Source organism: Numenius arquata, chromosome 7 (genome assembly GCF_964106895.1).
Source record: "Numenius arquata chromosome 7, bNumArq3.hap1.1, whole genome shotgun sequence".
Taxonomy (NCBI): Eukaryota; Metazoa; Chordata; class Aves; order Charadriiformes; family Scolopacidae; genus Numenius; species Numenius arquata.
In genome coordinates this window covers 14,951,148-14,971,495 of record NC_133582.1, presented here as the reverse complement: position 1 = coordinate 14,971,495, position 20,348 = coordinate 14,951,148, and the positions used below count along the sequence as shown (strand labels likewise).

Here is a 20,348-nt window from a genome sequence, read left to right as displayed (position 1 = left end):
CTGATTTTTCTCAGTGCTAGTTCCTAATAACAAATCAAATTTTGAAAAGTACAGCAGCTATCTTTAAATGTTTTTTTCTACATTTTTCATACATCAAATAAGCAGCTTATAACATTTTTGTGTGTGAGAGGGTGTAGGCGAACAAGGCTTCAAAATTAGAACCTGGAGTTTTCTAAAAAGGCATTGGAGACTTTTGGAAATTGTTAGCGTTGTAGCAGTCAACAACCCTTATTTCTTGGAAATAAAATTCCTTCCGTTCATTTTTTTTTTTATTTTATTTCTTTAATAGTCATTTCACTTCTCTGCACATCTCATTGACAAAGAGTTTGGCCACCGTTGCCTTTGGTTTCAGCACTGTGCCAACGGGACAGCCAGCAGGTCGCCGGCGCGCTCATCTCCATTGTATTTGGTTTTGCTGTTTCAGTCTTCCTCTCTTGACTTGTATCTTTTCAGGTGGGTGTGTGTGAATGTGTGTCTGCCTGTGTGGAAGAAGAAGGAGGGAAGGTCGGGGAGGAAGTGTGTAAAGCTCTTCTGTCTTTGAGACGTTAACTGAACAAATTGTGGTGACATCCGCATCAAAGATCACCAGATTGTTCTGCAGGAAGAATGGAGCTGCCGTCATAAGCTACTTTTTAATCAGTTCTGAAGGCCACTTCATGACGTATTATAGCAGAAGCAATTGTTTTGGTAACCTGGTCTTAAATGTTGCCTATCGTATTACCAACGTTTTCCCAACATAGGCTACTTTTAAAACAGTTCTGAAGGCCACCGCATCTCTTGTTACAACAGAAGCCAAGTTTGGTCACCCAGTTCCAAATACTGAACAAACTAAAGTACCTTCTTTCACATTTTGTCTCAGATCTGCCAGTTAAATGAGAGAATAGCGGAGTCTTTGTTAACTATGACTGGCATCTGAATTGCCTCCATCCTGTAGTAACAGGAATAGCAGCCAAATTCCAACCACTTTCACTTTTTCTGTAGAACAAAGCATTCTCTCCATGATCTAAATCACTCTGTTCAGAGCAGCAGAATCATATCTACTGGGGTATTTTTTGTCAATGGGTTTAAAGGCTAAACATTCCCAGGCTTATGCTTCCTGTAGATTTTGTTAGTTGAGGCTTATTCTCCATAGATAAAAGTTCTTCTCAAACTGTCCATCCTGATTGTTTATTTTAAGATGATTTATATGTCGCTGGATTTGTACATATCTGAAAGCAGTCTTGTAATTGGTACATTCCCAATGGTCTTTTTGAAAAACACTTCTTCTATCGTAGATGGACTAATCGAACGTAAAGCTGGTAAAAGCAATAAAAGTTTTCCAAAACGACAGGGTTGTGTGGGGTACCTGAGAGACAGAGAGAGAAAAACTTGTTGAAATTTTTAGATATTTTTGCAAAGAAAATCTTTTGCTATACAGAAATGACCAATATTCAGCAAATTTTTCAGATGGGTGCGACCTGTGCTAAACCCAGTGTTTTGTACTCACATGAGCAAGAGGGTTGATCCCAAGGAAAACTCTGTTAACAGAGATTAGCAAAACATAGACCAGTGTCTCTGAGTTTTGATTAGCTCCTTTGTTTATTCCCTCAGAACTGTAGTAATACAGAGACAGGATCTGCTCTGACTTGTGCCTCAGACAACAACTGTGTTCTTGATGCAGTTTAGGGAAGAGCTTGACCTACAATAAATACCCTGTCATTTAAAGTGCAATTTAAACCTAGCTGGATTGTCATGGTAATCAATTTGCCCCCTTTTGGTTGCCTTATACGTTCAATACCAATTCACATTTGGAAAGAATTTTTTTATTAAAGAAGCTGTGGTTTATCCCCAGGAAATATATTTGGGTAATAGGCTATTTTCCATCCTTTCTCCCAGCTTTTGAAGCCAACACAACATAGGAAATGTATTCTAGTTGTGCTTACACTGATGTTATACCAGTGTGAGTCTCAAACCTCTGCTTACAGTGATCTCCCTAAAAGGAGGAGTAGATCGTTTGGAGAAACATTCTGCTTCTCCAGTCCGCCCTCCCTTGTGTCCTGTTGAGAGCGACGCCACTGCTGTAGCACTGGCAGGAAGGTAAATTCAAGCCTGAGGATGAAACTCAAGCTGAAAGCCCTATCCCGTTGGAGTCAATGTGACAGTCTGTCAGTGGACTGCACTTTTTTCCTTGTCAAAGAGTATCTTTTGCAACAGATACTGTTTTCCCCAGAAGTCGTGAACCAACCGGAGTAGCTATTGCAGAAAATGTCAGGTGCAGTCTTCAGGCTTCTCCCCTGTCTCACCACTCTGAAGTGGCCCATAGGAGGAGGCTACTGATCCGTTCACAGCCAGTGGTTCTAGAGTGTGGGGCTGTACTTTGCTTAGTAAATTTTGTGCATTCCTGGGCTCACCCCTGTACGCTTTGTGGGATGACAGCTACAGCTTTTACACCAGGTTTTAAGATTTCTGTATCCCAAGGGACTTATCCTGAATGATACAGAGGGAAATATTTTCATCCCAAACAATGATTCTCATCACTCTGCTGCAGCACCAAAATGAGATTCACAGGTTCTGGGTGTTTTATTTCAACCTGAGACCAGACTCAGGGAGCATCTTGGAAGAGTCATTTAACTTCCTTCTGTCCCAATTTCTGTGTCTGCAAAATGAAGGAAATGACACAGGGATTGGAGATCCTAGGTGACAAGCGCTCATACTGCTGAGAGATGTGATGTTATTTTAAGCATATCTATTAGCAGTATTTAGTTGAATAAAATGTAGAGGAAAATCTAGCCTTCTGAAATGCAAAACATTCCACAGCAGGTATCACTTCCCGGGGGAAGATCTCTCCTTTTAGTGCTTTTCCATTTTTCTGAATAAATTGAGGTGCTGGAGCATGTCCGGAGACGGGCAATGAAGCTGGTGAGGGGTCTAGAGCACAAGTCTGATGAGAAGCGGCTGAGGGAGCTGGGGGTGTTCAGTCCCAGAGAGAAGGCGGCTGAGGGGAGACCTTATTCCTCTCTACAACTACCGGAAAGGAGGTTGTAGTGGGGTGGGGGTCAGTCTCTTCTCCCAAGTAACAGGTGATAAGACAAGAGGAAATTACCTCAAGTTGTGCCAGGGGAGGTTTGGATTGGATATTAGGAAAAATTTCTTCACCGAAAGGGTTATCAAACATGGGAACAGGCTGCCCAGGGATGTGGTTGAGTTGCCATCCCTGGAGGTGTTTAAAAGATATGTAGGGACATGGTTTAGTGGTGGACTTGGTAGGGTTAGGTTAGCAGTTGGACTTGATGACTTGAGAATCTTTTCCAACCTTTTCTATGATTCTCGTTCATCAGGAAATGCCAAATCCCAGCAGGCTAACAGCCTGATCCCCATTTCAGTCAGTGGAAATGTCACCTCCACTGCACCTGCAAGAAGTATTGAGAGAAGACACTGCTCACCTGGTATGAATGTAGCTGTTCAGAGTGAGCTGGGCTTCATCTTGAAGGGCTGCAATGGCGGCAGCGTTTCGGAAACTCCTCAGTTCGGAACCACTGTGTGTAGGCACTGGAAAGCAGATCAGTTACTAGTTCAGCTTGACTCTTGGGTGGGTCAAAAGAGTTCAGCTAGTGCTAATAATGGAAATTAAATGTTCCCATTAGTTCCCCAGCACTCCACTGTCAGCCTTTCAAAATGCAACACTGGCTATTGGAATTCAAAACCAGGAAACCTGTTGGATGATATAAAGCTATATCTGATTCAAAACATCATTTTTGCTTTAAAGTAGCAACCTCATAGTTACCAGACCAGACAGGCAAGAGATTCTTTCTGCTTACCAGCTTTAAAAGTGACAATGCATTTGAGACAGGCAAATTCGGTAGCATCTAGCCGAAGTTGTCTAAATCTAGCCACAACCTCCTGTAAAGCCTGTATTTCTGAAATAATTTTATTCAGCTTCTGAGAATCTGTATTGTCACCATTCATGCCTAAAACAGAAACAGATTAAATAAATAATATTAAAGGCATTTGCTTTATTTTATATTGATTTCTGACAAAATCCTCTGTATCAATATCCACTCTATTGTCACACTTGTCTATCTGGTTCCATGTAAACTGACTATATTGTATGAAAGTTAATATAAAATCTTCTCTTGGATGATAACAAACACAGTAATTTGCATTTAAATGACAATGCAAGCAGTCATGAATACAACAAAACAACATTATTTGCATTTAAATATAGATTTATAAATGACAGGTATGCTCTATTGTTCAGTAGGAATTTGTTATTCTTTACATGTTGTTCTTTTTTCAGTAATGTATTTTTATGGTAATTTTTGTAACAAAGTCATTAAATTGTGCAATTCTTACCAGATACAGCCAGTAGAGTGTTAGCATCAACTGGAATGGCCCATTGTGCTATTCCTAGAACAAACAGTTCTCTCCAAGCATCTTCCAAAAGCATCAGCTGTCATACAATAGATGTACAATATAACATAGTGTATAATTTATAGATTTATAAACAATTAAATATGTAAATTTCTGTTATTTTAAAAACCACTTTAAATGCCTGTCATGGTATTTTCCCCACAGCATTCGTTAGCTCTTCTCTTAGCTTTTTGAGAAGGTGTCTAGAAATATGTCTACGCATTGTAGAAAAGCACTGAGGGTTGGCTCACTGCGCACCATGTTGTGGACCAAAAAGGAAGAGAAAAAGAGAAAGGAGAGTGAGAACTCCCGCCCCAGGGAGCTTGCACACAACATGAACGCTCCCCTGTGTTTCTCAGCACAGCATGGGCTCTCTCCTCCTCTCCTTGGCCGCTTAGAGCTGTCCCAGGACAAGTTGGAAGAGTGCTCTCCTATTGCTCTCTAGGGATTAACCTCCTTTCTCTTGGGAAGGCAGGATTTGTGAAGAAAACCTGGAACACATCCTGAAATTACATCACTCAGTAGGGAGCACTACTTTAGAGCACATATTTATCTTTAACCCCTTCCTTACTAAGCAAGTCTTTAGCTCTTTCAAGCCTAGCATCTGGAGACACATACGGTTTCTCAGCGTCACCTGTTTTCTTGCTTTTTGCTTGAAATCACTCAGAAATTCCAGGCGCTGAGAGCTATTTCCTTTTAGAGAACTGAGTATCTGAGCACCTACACCAACTGCATTGCTAGTTCTTTGCAAGCGATTATTGTGCGTTGCCCTGTTTTGTGGAGGATGTGTTTTTCTCTGTTTGGAGGCAATGCCTTTGATTTCCGTGGAGAGGCAGTGGTGCATCTACAGCAGAGGCACAACTCCTGGTAGTGCAGACTGGCAAAGCCAGAACAGACATGTTTCGTCTTGAGGGCATTTATGAATTGTTGGCCCAGACCAGCTCTTAAGAGGGGCTTGGAGGGCCCCAGTTCAGCTGAAGTTCATGGCCTAAAGGACATGATGTGGTGCGTGTACATTGCTGGGGCTTCACGTCTCTCAATAGGGTGGGAGAGATTTGGAAGGGTGAGAACTGCAGTGGACTCAGGAGGAATGCATCTGTCTCCATGCAGTGAAAACAGATTGCCCAAAACTTGTGCAGAAAAAAAAAAGCAAACCACAAGTGTTAATATTGCTATGGTCCCTGAAAGTATCAGCAGCGTAGCTTCTTAGGAGAATAGGAAGGAGCATATTTTAAGTCTATAAATATTCTATAAAATGAAGAACAAAGTAAAAAATACTTCTTACCAAATGAATTATGATTTCCTTGGAATCAGAGATGTGAAAGTAATAGATGATACAGAAAGCATGCAGTAAGAGGGAATCCTTTGTCTATGTGCTAACTCTTAACAGTATTATGAGTTTTAAACCACACTGTTCCAATCAGAATGGGAGGAAGAGCTCTCAGAGTCTCTGCTCTCAGCTTATCACCGCAGGCTTATGCCCATTTTGTGCCTTTTTTGTGCTATGTGCTTTGCAGAACTTCTATATAACTTGACTAAGGAAATCGTGATGGGACAGTATTTATGTCTCTGTTTGCATGTAGTTACTGTTTGAAGTAACTACATTGGATTTTACAGTACTGGAAGCTGCCCAGATTATTGCATGTGACATGGAGGGGAAGGGGATCTGGGGTGCAGTGCCCATCTCAGATCTGTTCTGAGAGCAGCTGAAACTGCTTGTGAGTCTCCTAAGCACTGCAGCCTGTGAACCCAGCCCCTGCTCCGGATAATCCTACCTAATGGATGTGCAGGATTCTGTATGACATAGGAAATGATTTGCCAGCCTTTCATTTGCTTTTGTAGAACTTTTTTTGTAATTCATTCATGCAGATACAATGGTAATGAATGGTGCTTCCTGGAAGATATCAATTTCATATGTTCTTTCCCACTAAGTCTTTAAAGTCAGAAGACTTTAGAAACAAGAGACTATTCCAGTAGCTGAAGCTTTCTTCATGCCTATGCATAAGTCTGTAAAACCATCAATTAAAATAATTCATGCTGAAGTCATACTCAGCCCTCCTTCTTCAAAGAAACAAGAAATACCAGGATTTCTGAAGGACTGGTTTTTGCTTCTTAATTGACCCCATCCTGAAAGTGCGACCTTTTGTTGGTGACCTGCATTGGGCCAACCTGTCTTACGGACAAGGTGGGCAGGTGTGCCGGCCAGCAGAATTTCAAGCATGGCATTTTTGTTGTGTGGCTTCCAATATACGATGGTAATTGCCCTATGGAGCTGGGGAAGGGGTACAGCCTCTGTTTTACTGAAGGTAGTAACACAGCAATCCTTGGACTTGTGTTTTGTCAGCAAATTCATTTCTACTTATTTCCTTGCCTTCGAGATGAAACTGTCACAGAGTCCTGGAATCACAATGTGCTTGCCTTTTCGGAAGAGTCCAAACAAAAGCAAAATCTAGGAAAAGGATTTAGACTCTCCTCAGGCAGATGTCAGGGACACAAAAAGAGAAATGCAGACATTTTCAGCTGGGCCATTTTCAAATTAAATAATGCAACGGCATTATTATAAAAAAAGCAGCTGTCTGATTATTCATGAAATAAGGTGATTAAAATCAGAGTTATTTCTTCTCCAGCTCTCCTGAATATGACAGGGGAATCGTGCAGAAAGTGGCCCAGGTCAAAGCTTTAGAGCTGAACAGCTCTGAGTTTTGAGGAAGCTGGCTTGCACTGAGGTACAGCAAGTCAAGGGGATGTTAAGCAAAAGCTGGGATTTTAGTATGTGATTCACTAACGTTAGTCCCTGGTGTGAAAGCAAAGAGGCAGTGGGTTATTTAAAGATAGTGGGAACACTCTGGTACCTATGCTGTCTCAGGCATGCTTGATCATGTGCAATGGAGACTTCCCTTCCTCCCGTATCCTGCTGCCCCCTCCTCTGCACACTGACAGAGATGACCTTGTGGGAAATGCGTCCATTTTATGTCAAATGAAGCCTTTGCCTAATGACCCTCCTGTGGACCTCACTGGTCTAGAGAAGCCCAGCCTCCTCCCGCACGCTGAGGCTCCTGCTGAAGCGGCACGCTTGCTGTGGCCCCTAATATTTAGGCCTATTTCTATGGTTGCTTAGTACGACAGAGCCAGTAGAAAATGCTATTGGTTTCCTAAGAAGCTTTTTTCTCTTTGAGTTCAAAATATGTATTTGCATATCAACTGCGACGCTTGCAACGTGCATCCGTGGAAAGGAACCGGTTCCCCTGCTGACTGCTATGTAACATCTAAGGCACAACGTTTCTAGTTACCATTTGGGGAAATTAGCTCAATCATATCAAAGTATTAGACATCTTTTATGATTGGAGCTTTGCGTAGATTTCTCCCCTTCCATTTTATAATTATCTGATTACTTTTTTTAAAAATTAGTGCATTATACAAAGCACACTGAGTCCTCATCAAGAATCAGGTCATTAAGAAATTGCTTCAGCTCATATGGTTCACATATGATTTACCTGAGGCAAAGGCAAATTGTCAGAGAGGAAAACAAGACAAATTAAGGAAGATTGTAATTAATGGTGAAAAATATTGGGGGCTGGCCAAATTCTGCTTCCACCGTATTGGTGTAATTATAATGTAAGTTCACATTCACTTCATGAATAAGAAAAGATTTTGGCAGGGAGAGGAGAGGAGAGGAGAGGAGAGGAGAGGAGAGGAGAGGAGAGGAGAGGAGAGGAGAGGAGAGGAGAGGAGAGGAGAGGAGAGGAGAGGAGAGGAGAGGAGAGGAGAGGAGGAATGGTCTTCAGAAATCACCTCAGTCATATCCTGAGACCATGTGCTTAACTAAGCACTTCTCATCCCAAAATAACAAAGTAAGATGCTGTTCCCCATTTTATGGAGGGGAAGGTTGTCCCACAAGCAGTTTTGACATGCTGAGCCTCGTCTGCAGCCTGGTGACTTTTCTTCTAGAGCTTGTCCTCCCATAATATTTGCTTTATATTAGATTATTTTTTTTCTGGCTTGATTTTCCTTTGCTTCATGAAATAACAGTTGGAGGAAAGCAGTTTCTAAATCCATTTTTGAGGGACAGACAAAAACTCTGCACTGAACTTCTGAACTGCTGAAGTCCATGACAGATTAAAAGGTCTAGGGCTGAAGGTTCAGGACTCAATCTGAGCTCCAAGCATTCTTTAACAGGCAGACCAGGCCAATGCCACTCCTACCGCAGGCACCTTACCTGGTCTTGTAAGGACAAGGTGGAGAAGGCTGGGACGCTCTTGGCCCACTTGATGCTCATGAACAGAAGTCTGGCTGCTGACTCGCAGACGGATTCGGTGGCCACTTCGTAGAGATACATAGGGGTACCGTTGACTTCATGTGGGTACTAATGCCAAAAAAGAAATAAAGCAACTTCATACAATGTCACCAAGACAGCCTGGTCTTCCTCTCCCCTACAGCTGCCGTTCAGTGCATCGTACTCATGCCCGATACAGAGTGTGCACTCTCTTATTCTGCAAGCAAAGGGCATTGCTTTCAGTGGGCCCACTCCAGACTGCTCTCTGCTGCTCATCCGTGTGGGTGAACTGTACTACAGAAACAGCTCTCTAGAGGAGGTTGAAGGGAGAATTAAATTATTACATCAGGGGAAATATTTATCAAACTGCAGTGTCATCCTTTACCCTGTTACACAATAGCACACCTCTGGTAGCAGAGTTAAAAGAAGACAAATTTGATTAAGAATTTGTGGTTTGTAGCCTGTGCATTGAAGCTGATTTAGCGCTCCAGCCTTGCTCAGCAAAACTGTAAATACTTGTTTAGCCTTAACCTTCACCTAGCTCCCAGACTGCAACAGGCTGTAAGCAGATGCATAGAGCTAAGCATAGTTACCTAAAGGGTGTGTAGGGTTGGAATGGAGTTACATTTTCAAGCATGTGCTATGTTTCCTTGCTAAATAATTTCTGATTCGGGATTTTCCAAAATTATAATAAAAAGCTGTATGTTGTGAACATGTTCATGATGGATCCTCCCAAGATACTAGCTCTGGAAATGCAGATCTATTTAAGTTGTCTCTTCTTTGATTTTCTAACTGCTGTAAATATGCAAAATGCCATTGCAAATGGGTTAATGAAAAACATCACCTTATGGCTAATTCCTATGCAGTTGAGGCCACAGCAGCACTTCTGCTGGGCTGCTTGGGAGATAGCACAGCCAAGAAGCGCAGAGCCAGCTTAGAAATCTTTGTGTCTGTGTGGACAAGCTGCAGGCTTTGGTCAGCACAGATAGTACTGTCTGGACTACACCACTATGCAGATGGGCATTTTGCTGAAGAAAAGTCAGTGATTGCAACTCATCCTCATGAAAGAAGGTCTAAAATTGACTTCTGGATGGGCTCCAGGCAGGAGGAACACTTCTGCAACCATGAGGGTGTGAGGATGTAGAAGAAAGAGAGACAGGGTTTGTATGGAGCAGCCCCCTTCTGCAGAGGGCCTCTTACCCCTTGCACCTCATATTTTCAGAGCTTTTAGGGACATAACAAGAGAGTCCCCACCACAACCCTCAAGCCTTGCCATGTCTACCCCAGAGGGAGAAAGGACCTGGTGGGTTGCAGACACCCCATCAGTGGGGTCTGTGGGCCTGCCAGGGGCCGGGGCAGTGGCTGACCTTTGGGGTGGGCTGCGCCAGGCCCACCAGAGCCTGCCTCTCAGGGGTGCTGGCGACGGCGGCCAGTTCCAGGCTGTGGGGCTCCAGCTGGGAGACGGCAGTGAAGAAGGCAGGCGCCGGCAGGGCAGCGGCGGGGAAGTGCGGGGCACCACCGCTCTCCTCCTTGTGCCCGCGGAAGTAGAGGGCCACCTGCTTCCGTATCGTCGATGTCCGGGGGCCCCGCTCGTGCTGCACCGCTGTGGGGCACCAAGGAGAGGTGACGGGGTCACCACGGGGTCCTGCATCAGGTACCCCGCGGTGCTTGGCTGGCCTTCCCTCCCTCCCCGCAATTTTACTGGGCTGGCCCCACGCCCGGGGTGGGGGGGTGCCTGGGGAGAAATGGGTGAGGCTGCCACGGGATGGGGGGCCATTAGGGGCCCGGGAGGGGAGACTCTGCAGTGACACACCAATCCCCGGTTCAGAGCAAGGCCCGGCTTGCTCCTTGCCCCCTCCTGCCACCCTGCCGCCCCGGGAGAGGGGGAGAAGGTACCGTCTTTGTTCATGTTGACCTCCAAGCACTTCTTCAGCCGGCAGGCCCGGCACTGGTTCCTGTGCGTCTTGTCCACTGGGCAACCCCCCTGCAACACAGCCAGTCGCCGGCCCGGGGTGAGCAGCGCGCTCGTCCCGACGGCCCCGCGGCGGGACGGGACGGGCCCGGGGAGGCCGTACCGTGCCGTACCGGGGTGCTTGGCCCCGCGGCGGGACGGGCCGTGCCATAGCGGGGCGGACCGTGCCGTACCGGGGTGCTTGGCCCCGCGGCGGGCCGGGCCGGGCCGGACCGGACGTGGGGGGGCCATGCCGGTGAGGGGGTGCGTTCCGTGCCGTGCCCGGCGGCGGGGCGGGGCGGCTTCAGCACCCGAGACAGCGACGGCGGCGCCGCCCCCTCGGGGCGCCCCGGTCCCCTGTCCCGTCCCCCCCCCCCGCCCCCCGCCTCCCTTCCCGCCTCCCCATCCCCGGGGGTGGCGGGGGGCGGCGGGGGCTCCCACGCATCCTCGCCGGGACGGTCCCCGGGAGCGGAAACGAGCGCGGCCGGAGCGGGAAGGGGAAAAAAGCGGAGCCCTGGGTGCTGGCGCGACCCGCCGGGGGTGAAAATCATGTCGGTTGTCCATGGACCGGCTACAAGACCGGGTTGCGGCTTACCGAGGAGCTGCCCCTCTCTTTCCTCGCCTCCCCTCGCCGTCCTCCTGGCTCCCTCCTTGCTCATCCCCCCTCCCCGGTGGGCAGCGGGGGGCTGCCCGGCCCGGGGCGGGAAGACGTGCCGGGGGGAAGCGGGCTGGGGTACCCAGCGCCCAGCCTCGGCCCGGGACCCCCTTGGAAGGGAGAAGGAGACTACGTGGGCAGCTGGATCTCATGCTGCGGGTGTTTCTGTTGGCGGGGGAAGGTGGCCATACGGGTCCCATGGGAAATGCGGGGTAAGAGATGACAGGCGGTGAGCGGGCTGCGCTGCGGCTGGTACCTGATTTCCCGATTTGCAAACATAGGTCCTATTCCTCCTGATGCTCCGCTTGAAAAATCCCGAGCACCCATCGCAGGCGTAAACCCCGTAGTGTTTCCCGGAGCTGCGGTCCCCACACACTTTGCAAGGGATGTCTAAAATGCGACCTGAAAGCAGAGAAGGGAGAGAGGGAGAGAGAGCGCTCAGCAATCTGACCTCCGGAGGGATTAGCCCCGGAGCCGCAGTACAAGCAAATAATGAAGTGATTTTATAGCCAACTTTCTTTTCCTTGAGCAAGTGTCAGTTTTCTACAATGAGCATTATTCATGCCCCGCTACATTTATTTGGATCTTCTATAATCGCCAAGACCCATTTTGGAAGGGAAGATTACAGCAGCGGGAGCAGTGGACTTGCCTGCTAGAAGTGGGGATGGGGGGGGGCGAGGGAGAGGGGGCGGACTTAGCCGGGGGGGGGGAGGCAGTTCCCTCTCTTTCTGTCTCTCGGCAAACAGAGGACGGCACTTTCCCTGGGCAGGAGAGCAGTCGGGAGATCGAGGCACAGAATAAAGCAAAACAAAATAAAATGACGGGGACGCCAAGTAACCCCCTCTCCTCCGTCGCAACCCCAGGGAAAGGGGGCCGGTTCCTACCGCAGAGGAGGCGTGCCATTTTTTTCACCCCAAAACCTGCGGCAAAACTTTCCGCCTCGCCTTTGTGCGCGGAGGCGGCTGCCAGCGGCGCGGGGCGCGGGGCTGGCGGGCGGGCAGCGACCTTCCGCTCCGCTCCGCGCCCCTCCGCTCCGCTCCGCCGCGCCGGCAGCCTCCGCTCCGCCGGGCGCTGCTCTCGCTCCGACTTTGACTAGAATTGCAATTGCAAATGCTCTGAGGGTGATGTAAAAACTCGTACAGAGGTTATTGCAGCCTGGTTCAAGAAACCCGCCAAAACCCCTCTCGGCTTCTGCCCTTTCTCCGGCTTTTTTTCTTTTCTTTTCTTTTCTTTTCTTTTCTTTTCTTTTTCTTTTCTTTTCTTTTCTTTTCTTTTTCTTTTCTTTTCTTTTCTTTTCTTTTTCTTTTCTTTTCTTTTCTTTTCTTTCTTTTCTCTTTCTTTTCTCTTCTTTTCTCTTCTTTTCTCTTCTTTTCTCTTCTTTTCTCTTCTTTTCTCTTCTTTTCTCTTCTTTTCTCTTCTTCCTTTCCTTCCTTTCCTTTCCTTTCCTTTCCTTTCCTTTCCTTTCCTTTCCTTTCCTTTCCTTTCCTTTCCTTTCCTTTCCTTTCCTTTCCTTTCCTTTCCTTTCCTTTCCTTCCTTTCCTTTCCTTTCCTTTCCTTTCCTTTCCTTTCCTTTCCTTTCCTTTCCTTTCCTTCCTTCCCTTCCCTTCCCTTCCCTTCCCTTCCCTTCCCTTCCCTTCCCTTCCCTTCCCTTCCCTTCCCTTCCCTTCCCTTCCCTTCCTTCCCTTCCCTTCCTTCCCTTCCCTTCCCTTCCCTTCCCTTCCCTTCCCTTCCCTTCCCTTCCCTTCCCTTCCCTTCCCTTCCCTTCCCTTCCCTTCCCTTTCTTTCCCTTTCCCTTTCCCTTTCCCTTTCCCTTTCCCTTTCCCTTTCCCTTTCCCTTTCCCTTTCCTCTACTTCAAATAGCTTCTTCCCCCCTACCAGAATTTAAGCTGAAGATTGAGTCCCTCCTCACCAAACCTTGGTCTCCAAACTCCAATGGAGAGCGTTCGGGACCGCTATCTTTGTTTGGAAGTAGTTCAGGGAGAGCCCCGGCTGCGGGTGGGTGGGGGTGAGGGCTGGAGGGGGAAGGCGGCAGCATGCGGTGCGGTGCGGAGCGCTGCTGGGGGAGGGGGGGGGTGCGGGGGGAGCACAGGCCTCCGGGGCTCCTCTCGCTCCCTAGAGAATTTAGGAGCCCGAGATACTTTCAGACATGTCTACGCTAAGGCTCTAAGACAATGCCTGGTGGCAGACAATGGGGACATTAGATAAAGTGTTAACTTAATGATTTTGCCCATTGAAACTCGTTTGACTGCCTCCAATGAGCACAAGCTGCCAGCTTCTCCCCTAAATGAAACCCGACAGCTGCTATACACAACACGGCGAGAGGGACGGGGATTAGGTTAGGGACTGCGAGAGGGAGGGGTGGCGGAGGGGAGGGAGGGAGGGAGGGAGAGAGGGTGGGAGGGAGGGAGAGAGGTTAAAGAATAGAAAACTTTTACGCAATTAATAAGGAGTGCAGCTAAAGGCAGCCCCCCCGCCTCCCGCCCCACTGCCTGCGAGCAAGCCGCGGCTTTGGAGCTGCAGGTAGGCGCCCGTGAGGAGGGCTGAGGCCAAGGCACGGTTTCTGGGAGTGTGTAATTACAAGCCCTCCTTGCCACCTGCCTATTGGGGCACCAGTGACCCGTCAAAAAGTGTAGCATGGGAATTCGGATATCGCACAATGCCAACGGGGGAAAGCGCTCGACTTCCCTCTCCAGCCCTCAGCATCCACGGGGAGAGAGAGGGTCCACACGCACGCACACAAAGGAGGAGGAGGAGGAGGAGGAGGAGGAGGAGGAGGAGGAGGAGGGGCAGGCTGGGGGTGGGGGGAGAGACACTGGAGCGGTCCGTTCAGCGGTGGTGCATCCCGGTGCAGAGTACGGCACCCCGGCCCGGCGCCGGGGACACCCCTACCCCCACCCTCGCTCTTCCTCCCCTCAGCGGCGGGCCCCGACAGCCGCCGAGCACCCGGGCCCGCCGTGGGGCCGCCACCCGGGGCACCGGGCAGCCGCGGGGGTCGCCGCTTCCCCGGCCGGCCTGCGGCGAGGGGCAGCCGGCTCGGCTTCCTCTGCTCGGAAAGCGGGCGGCGGAGGGGGAAGAAACTTGGGTTGGTTTCTACAAAACAGGTTTTCCCAGACGGGTTTTAAGTTTGGGAGCCTCTTTTTAAAAAAAATCGTACGCATTATCTATAGGTACATACCCACACCATATATGTAAACACACGTTCCGTATATTCTTTACACGGCCACGTATTCCATCTGTACAAACCCAGCACCTGGAACTATCTCGCCAAACCCAAATAACCACGTTTCCAGCCGCCGGAGCGGAGCGGCGCGGCCCGATCGATCAACCCCGCGGCCCCTGGCGAGACGGAGTGGGGGGGACACGGCCAAGGAGGCGGTTGGAGCCCCCCCGTCCCACCGGGCCGCCCCGTCCCGCCGCCCGCCCGGCCGCAATCCCGGCCGCGCTCTGCTCGCCATTCCCCCCCCACCCCCCCCACCCCCGCCCCCGTCTCCGCCCCGCGGAGCCTGTTATGAGAAAACTTTCGTGCAGGGCAAAATATGAAATAAATAGACGGGGAAGAGGCAGGGCGGGGGGTGGGAAGAGAAAAATGTAAGCTTGACACGGGGTCATGAGATAACTGATTAACTCTGTTTAAAAGCGCTCCGGTTCCCCGAGGTACCGCTTCGTCTCAGAAGTTTAGCGCTAAGAAAATGGGATTTCTGTTCAGCTGGGAAACCGTTTTGAACATCCCACGACAGGGGGTCCTTGGGGGCTTTTTTTGTGTGTCATAATTGCTTAAAGGATATATGGCAGCCCCGATTACTGTAATTACCATCAGAGGCTGTTGAAAGAAGTTAGTCTGGGCTCGGGGGACGGCGGGATGGGGTCTTGTTACCACCCAGGCAGACGTGGCAGCTGACATCGCTAGACGCCCACCGGCGGGCAGCAAAGCCAGGCCGGAGCCCCCTTGCCCGGGAGCCCCTCGGAACCCCCAGGACGGGTGCCCCGGCCCCGGGACAGCGGGCCGAGCTTTTCCATTGCGCTGCTAAAGCCGGCCGGGCTCGGGCCCCGGCACGGGGCAGTCCCCGCATGTCCTCGTCCCCTCGGGGCCTGGCCGGGTCGGGCCTGGGGGTCCCCTTCGGGCGGTCGCCGGGGCTCTGGGGGGGTCGGAGTCAGAAGCGAAAGGGGCGGCGGCGGCCGGGGGTCGCCGGTGCGGAGCGGCCGGAGGCGCGGTCCAGGCCCGCGGGTTTTCTCCTCCGCAAAATTCTACTCCGCGGCAGAAGCTCCGCCGTCCCTTGGGGAGGAGGCTCCCCGGCCCTTCCTGCTCTTTCCCCGACACTCAGAAACCTGCCAGGGGCCCCGACAACGTCCCGGGGCGCCTTCCCACGGGCCCCATCCCGCTCCGGCTCCCCGGGTAGTCTGGGCCGCCCCGGCCGCCGCTGCTTTTTTTTTTTGCCGCTGTCCCCTTCCCCTCCGCCGGGTATTACCTCCACCGCCGTCCCGCTACTATTTTCTTTTTTCCCCTCGAGGGGAGGCCGGCGCGGAAAACCGCCGCGCTCAGCCCCACGCCGGGGGGGAGAAGGCAAGCCAACCCACGCCGAAGCGGCGGCAGCTCGGCCGCAGCGCCGGGCCCCCGCCGGGCTCCGAGCCGCTCGCCTCCCCCACGCACCATTCCCACTTCCACGCCGCGGCCCCCGCCCGACCCCGGGCCGCGGCGCCGCCGCGGACTCTCGGTTTCCCGGACCCCGCGGACAAAGCGGGGACCCGGGTCAAAATCATGGAGGGCAGCGGCAAGGAGAAGGCCGCGGGGCTGGCGGGGGGCGGCCGGTGGCAGGTACGGCGGCGGGTCCCTCCCGGCTCTGCCTCCCGTTTTCCGCCGCTCCGCAACCCCGGGAGCCCGCCGGGGCGCAGAGGAAATAACTGTCCGACCCGTCACTTGTCAGACATTAAATTGGATTGAGTATTTTTTTTCCCCTTTTGTTACTGACTCCATCCATATTACCAACTCCGAAAGTCCCATTGGGATTATACGGATTGAGCCGTTCTGTAAGAGCGGTTAGTCATGCTTTAAATTCCCCAGTTATGAGGTGCATGGATTTAGGATTAAGGAAAATGTGACTTTTAAGTTGTTTCTGCTTTCCTCGTTGCAGGATTATTCGTTGTAACTGGAAATGGTGTGCAAAGTGCCGCATTTAAATCCTCCTTCAATAGAGTTGCTTACGCCATGCCGTGCAATTGAGTGACCGGAGTTTCAAACTCTTAAAAAGAAATTATTATGTGGCAAAGATTGCATAAAGCCCGTGAGAAAAGCAGTACGTTTCAACACCGTAATGCCCTTTAAACCCAAACCTTCCCCCCCCCCCCGCCCTCCGCCCCGGTACCGGAGACCCGCAGACAACCGCCCGCGCCCCGGCGGGACGATCCCCCTCCCGCCGCCGGGGAAGCTGCATTTCCCGGGGCTCTCTGCCCCCGGGCTCCTACCCCGGTTCCCGGTGAGGAAAGCCGGGGCGGGCAGCTGGAAAGCGGCTTCTCGTAAGCCCCGGGCCCAAACTCCACCGGGGCAACTCCGAGCCTGTATATTCGTTGCCACTCCGGATGGAAATATACACTTCTTTTTTAATTCGGGGGGTGGTGGGGGGGGAAAGAATGCAAACCCAAACCACAGCACCCCCTCCCCCCACTTCGTCTCCCTCCCCTCCACCTCCCACCCCCCCCCAGGCCGGTCTCGGAAAGGCTGCTCGAAGCCTCCGCCGCGTTATTACCCACTTGTTGATCCCGCCGGCTTGCTCATGCTCGAAGCCCCCGGGAGTCGTTAAACTTGGGGCGAAGCGTCGGCGTCGGGGCGAGGCGGTGGCCCCCCCCTCCCCACCCCCACCCCCCCCCAACGCCGACTCCGCGGGGCAGGTGCCTCCCTCGGGCGCTCACTGCTGGCTCCGCCGCGGGGGCCAGCACATCCTCGCCGCTGCCCCGCTCCCCAGCGATGTCCTCTCCGAGGGACGGAGAAACACGGGAAGGGGAAAAAAAAAAAAAAAAAGAAAAAAGAAAAAAAAAAAGGAGCAAAAAGAAAAAAAAAAAAAAGAAAAGAAAAAAGAAAAAGAGAAAAAAAAAAAAAAAAGAAACGAAATGACCCGAAGTCGGCGGCCGCTCGCTTGCCCCCCTGCGAGCAGATGCTCTCGGGACCCCGGGAGGGTGCAGGGGGGTGCGAGGGGGCTCGCCACCGCGCTCCTGGAAGGCAAGCGAGAGCCACAGCAGCCAGGACAACAATGAGACGAAGGAGAAGGTAGGATGGGGAGCGGGGCTCTGCGCCGAGCGCCTCGGTGCAGCGAGCAGGGAGATCAGAGCCTGGAAAAATAATGGAAGGGGGGAAAAGGCGTCAGAGGAGGCTGTCTCTGCCTCTCAGAAACTGAATGGTATAAAAAGGGAAAGGTTTCCAGAAGTTCATTACACTGTCTGACTTTCCGCTTTGAGCTCCAGGCTTCGGCCCCTATAATATCGGCAGAGAGGCTGTGACAGGCAGCGGCGGGGAGGGGAGAGGGACGCCCCTTGCCCACTGAGCTTCCCTCGCTTTCCCCCCAACTCCTGCCGCCGTGTGACGTCACCCTGCGCTGGGAAGGGGAGGGGGCAGGGAGGGGGTTAAATGCTAATGATATTAATGAACCCCCGAGCGGCTTCCACACAAAATGCAGCGGCTGCCGAGATGATTCCGCCTCCTCACTCGCCTTGTGCCCTCGCTGTCATAAAAAGGGACACCACCACCACCCCCCAAAAAAAAGAAGAAGAAAAAAAAAAAAAAGAAAAAAGAGGAGACAAAAGAAAAGCAGAAAGAACGGATCAAGATCCCGTTTCTTTTGCATTTTCCCGTGGCGAGGTGGGGCCCGCCTGCGGTTCGCCCCTGCCCTTGCCCTTGCCCCGGCCCGGGCAGCGGCAGTGCTGGCGGCCGGCGGGGGCAGGCGGGGAGCGGGCCGGGGCTGCGGGACCAGCCGGGCCGAGCCTGGCTGTGCCGGGTCGGGCTGCCAGCCTTCCCGCCGGGCGGCCGGACCTCCCTCCCTCCTGCCGGGGAGCCGGGAGCAGGGGCGGGCTGGCTCCCGCAGGCGAGGGGTGCAGGGGGAGCAGGACGGGAGGGCTGTTGTCGCCCTCGGGAAGAGCGGGGAGCGTTCTGCCCTGCCCCAGCCTGGAAAACCTCCTCGTCTCCCGGTCCCCGAAGCCGGAGTCGCCTCCGCCTGCCGCCCGCTCAGCCGGGTGACCCGGCCCCGCCGGGTAAGGGGCACCGCCGGCACGGCCGAGCTCAGCCCCGCGGCCGCCGGCTCCCGGCTCCCCGTGACCCGGGGTCGGGACTTGTTGCACGGCGGCCGTGCGGGGAGCCCGCCGGCAGCCGGGGGTCAGTCCTCCCGCCCCCCGCTGCCCCGGCCTCCGGGAGATCGAAGAGGGCCCCGCCTGCCCCGCAGGGATGCTCTAACCCCCGGGCACCGCCGCGCCTCAGCAGCCCCCCCTCCCCCGAGTGTCCCCAGGGCTGGGGTGCGGGGTGGGGGGGGCGCGGCTAGGGGCCGGAGGGGGTACCCCTTCCCAATTCGGCAGCTCTAGTTGCACCGAGAGGCTGCCGAGCTCTCCCACTCCTGTCGGAAACTCTCTGTGAGGTGGAGTTGGTAGAGCAGCCCAAGGGTGGGGAGAGGTATGCATCTGGGAAGGGAGGAAGGAGCATCTCCCCCGCGGATGCAAGCTGGGGTGAACAACAGCACCAGAGAGCAGGGCCAGCAGTTGCTGAGGAGTTTGTGAAGCCCTTGGATGTCCCTCAGTCACTGCTTTCTCATCCCTGCCACGGGTGTGAGGTGTTAGTGCACCACAGCTGACTTCTTCCTTGCTGGTCGTGATCCTGGGGGAATGTGGTGCTCAGCACAGCGGCAAACACGCTGTCTCTGTCCTTCTGCACTTCACATTTCATCCTTCCATCCTTCTGTCCCATGTCATGGGTGATTCCTGTTGTGCCTGTACCATATGTGTGTTGCAGGGCTGCATGACTCTGGACACCACTGTGATCCCAGTGACTTTATGCTCTTTAAAACCAAACTTTCCCCCCTCCAAGGGAACCAGTGCCTCCACGGAACAGAGGGAATTCTTCAATCTGGACAAGCCTGGTCCTGCCTAACACTGAGAGACACTGTCCAGAGGGCTGGGATGTTGCTCAGGGAGATCCCAGAAAGCAAAGAAACTGGTGGATCAGGGAATGCAGACAGATTTTCACTCCAAGTCTGCTTGCAGGGAGGCAGGGAAAAGTTCACCTCCCTGAGCAACGCTCAAAGCAACAGGGAAGGAGAGGACCTTGCTAGATTAGCAGCACCTGCAGACCAACACAAAGACAGAGGGTTAATTGGTAGCAAGGCCCAAACCTTGCCCTGGGCATCTCCTGCGCTAGTGAGGCAGATCTCTGACCCTACAGCAGCCACAATTCTTTACCCTGTAAACCCAACGCCACAACTGGCTGTGCACGTGGGCTGGGGCTGCCACTCGCTGAGGAGGGAGCAAACCATCAGCCCTTCCTTGCCCCTTGGGCCATTTCTGTTGCTTCGCAATCCTGCACCAGCTGAGGTTTGTCCTCTGTCTCTTCAGAGCCTTTCCTGTGGTTTCTGTGATGGACAGAGAGCTCTCAGCCCTGAAAGTGAAGGTGGGGTGCATCCTCCAAGAGTACAGGGAAGAGCTCCCTTCCCACTCCAGCTTTTCACTACAGCTTCTGTCAAAGCTCTTTCCATGGTCATTTGGTGGGAAAGTAGTCCAGCACCAACAAGGCAGGGAATTTATTTACCGTTATTGCCATTATTACCATTAAGCATTTACCATTATATTTAGCATTTTGTTTATTAAGCAGTCCTACATACACAGAAGATGCTTGGAAGTACAAATAGTTACCAGTTCTGCTACAGAAGCTGACGTGTTCCCTTTGCACTATATCTCCTTCAACACTTTGGACTATGACTACAATTACATGGTGACATTTCTCAGTGTTGTGCCACAGTCTCTTGCCAGGTATCTCTTCTTCTGTTGGAGTCTTAGCAGCAGGAAAAATCCAACTTGTGACCTATCTTTAAGTACACTGTTCCTTCTGCCTT

At 51.9% G+C, this 20,348-nt stretch overlaps 1 protein-coding gene across 1 annotated transcript; it reads right to left on the bottom strand.

Annotated features, from left to right (window-relative positions):
* Positions 1–1,182: 1,182 nt before the first annotated feature.
* NR2E1 (nuclear receptor subfamily 2 group E member 1) lies at positions 1,183–17,038 on the bottom strand. Its single transcript, XM_074150089.1, has 9 exons — positions 17,014–17,038; positions 11,525–11,670; positions 10,559–10,646; positions 10,030–10,265; positions 8,606–8,752; positions 4,333–4,429; positions 3,798–3,947; positions 3,423–3,528; positions 1,183–1,345 (listed from the first exon to the last, which is right to left on the bottom strand). The coding sequence occupies exons 1-9, from the start codon at positions 17,036–17,038 to the stop codon at positions 1,183–1,185; spliced, it is 1,158 nt and encodes a 385-aa protein (XP_074006190.1).
* Between the last annotated feature and the right edge of the window lie 3,310 nt (positions 17,039–20,348).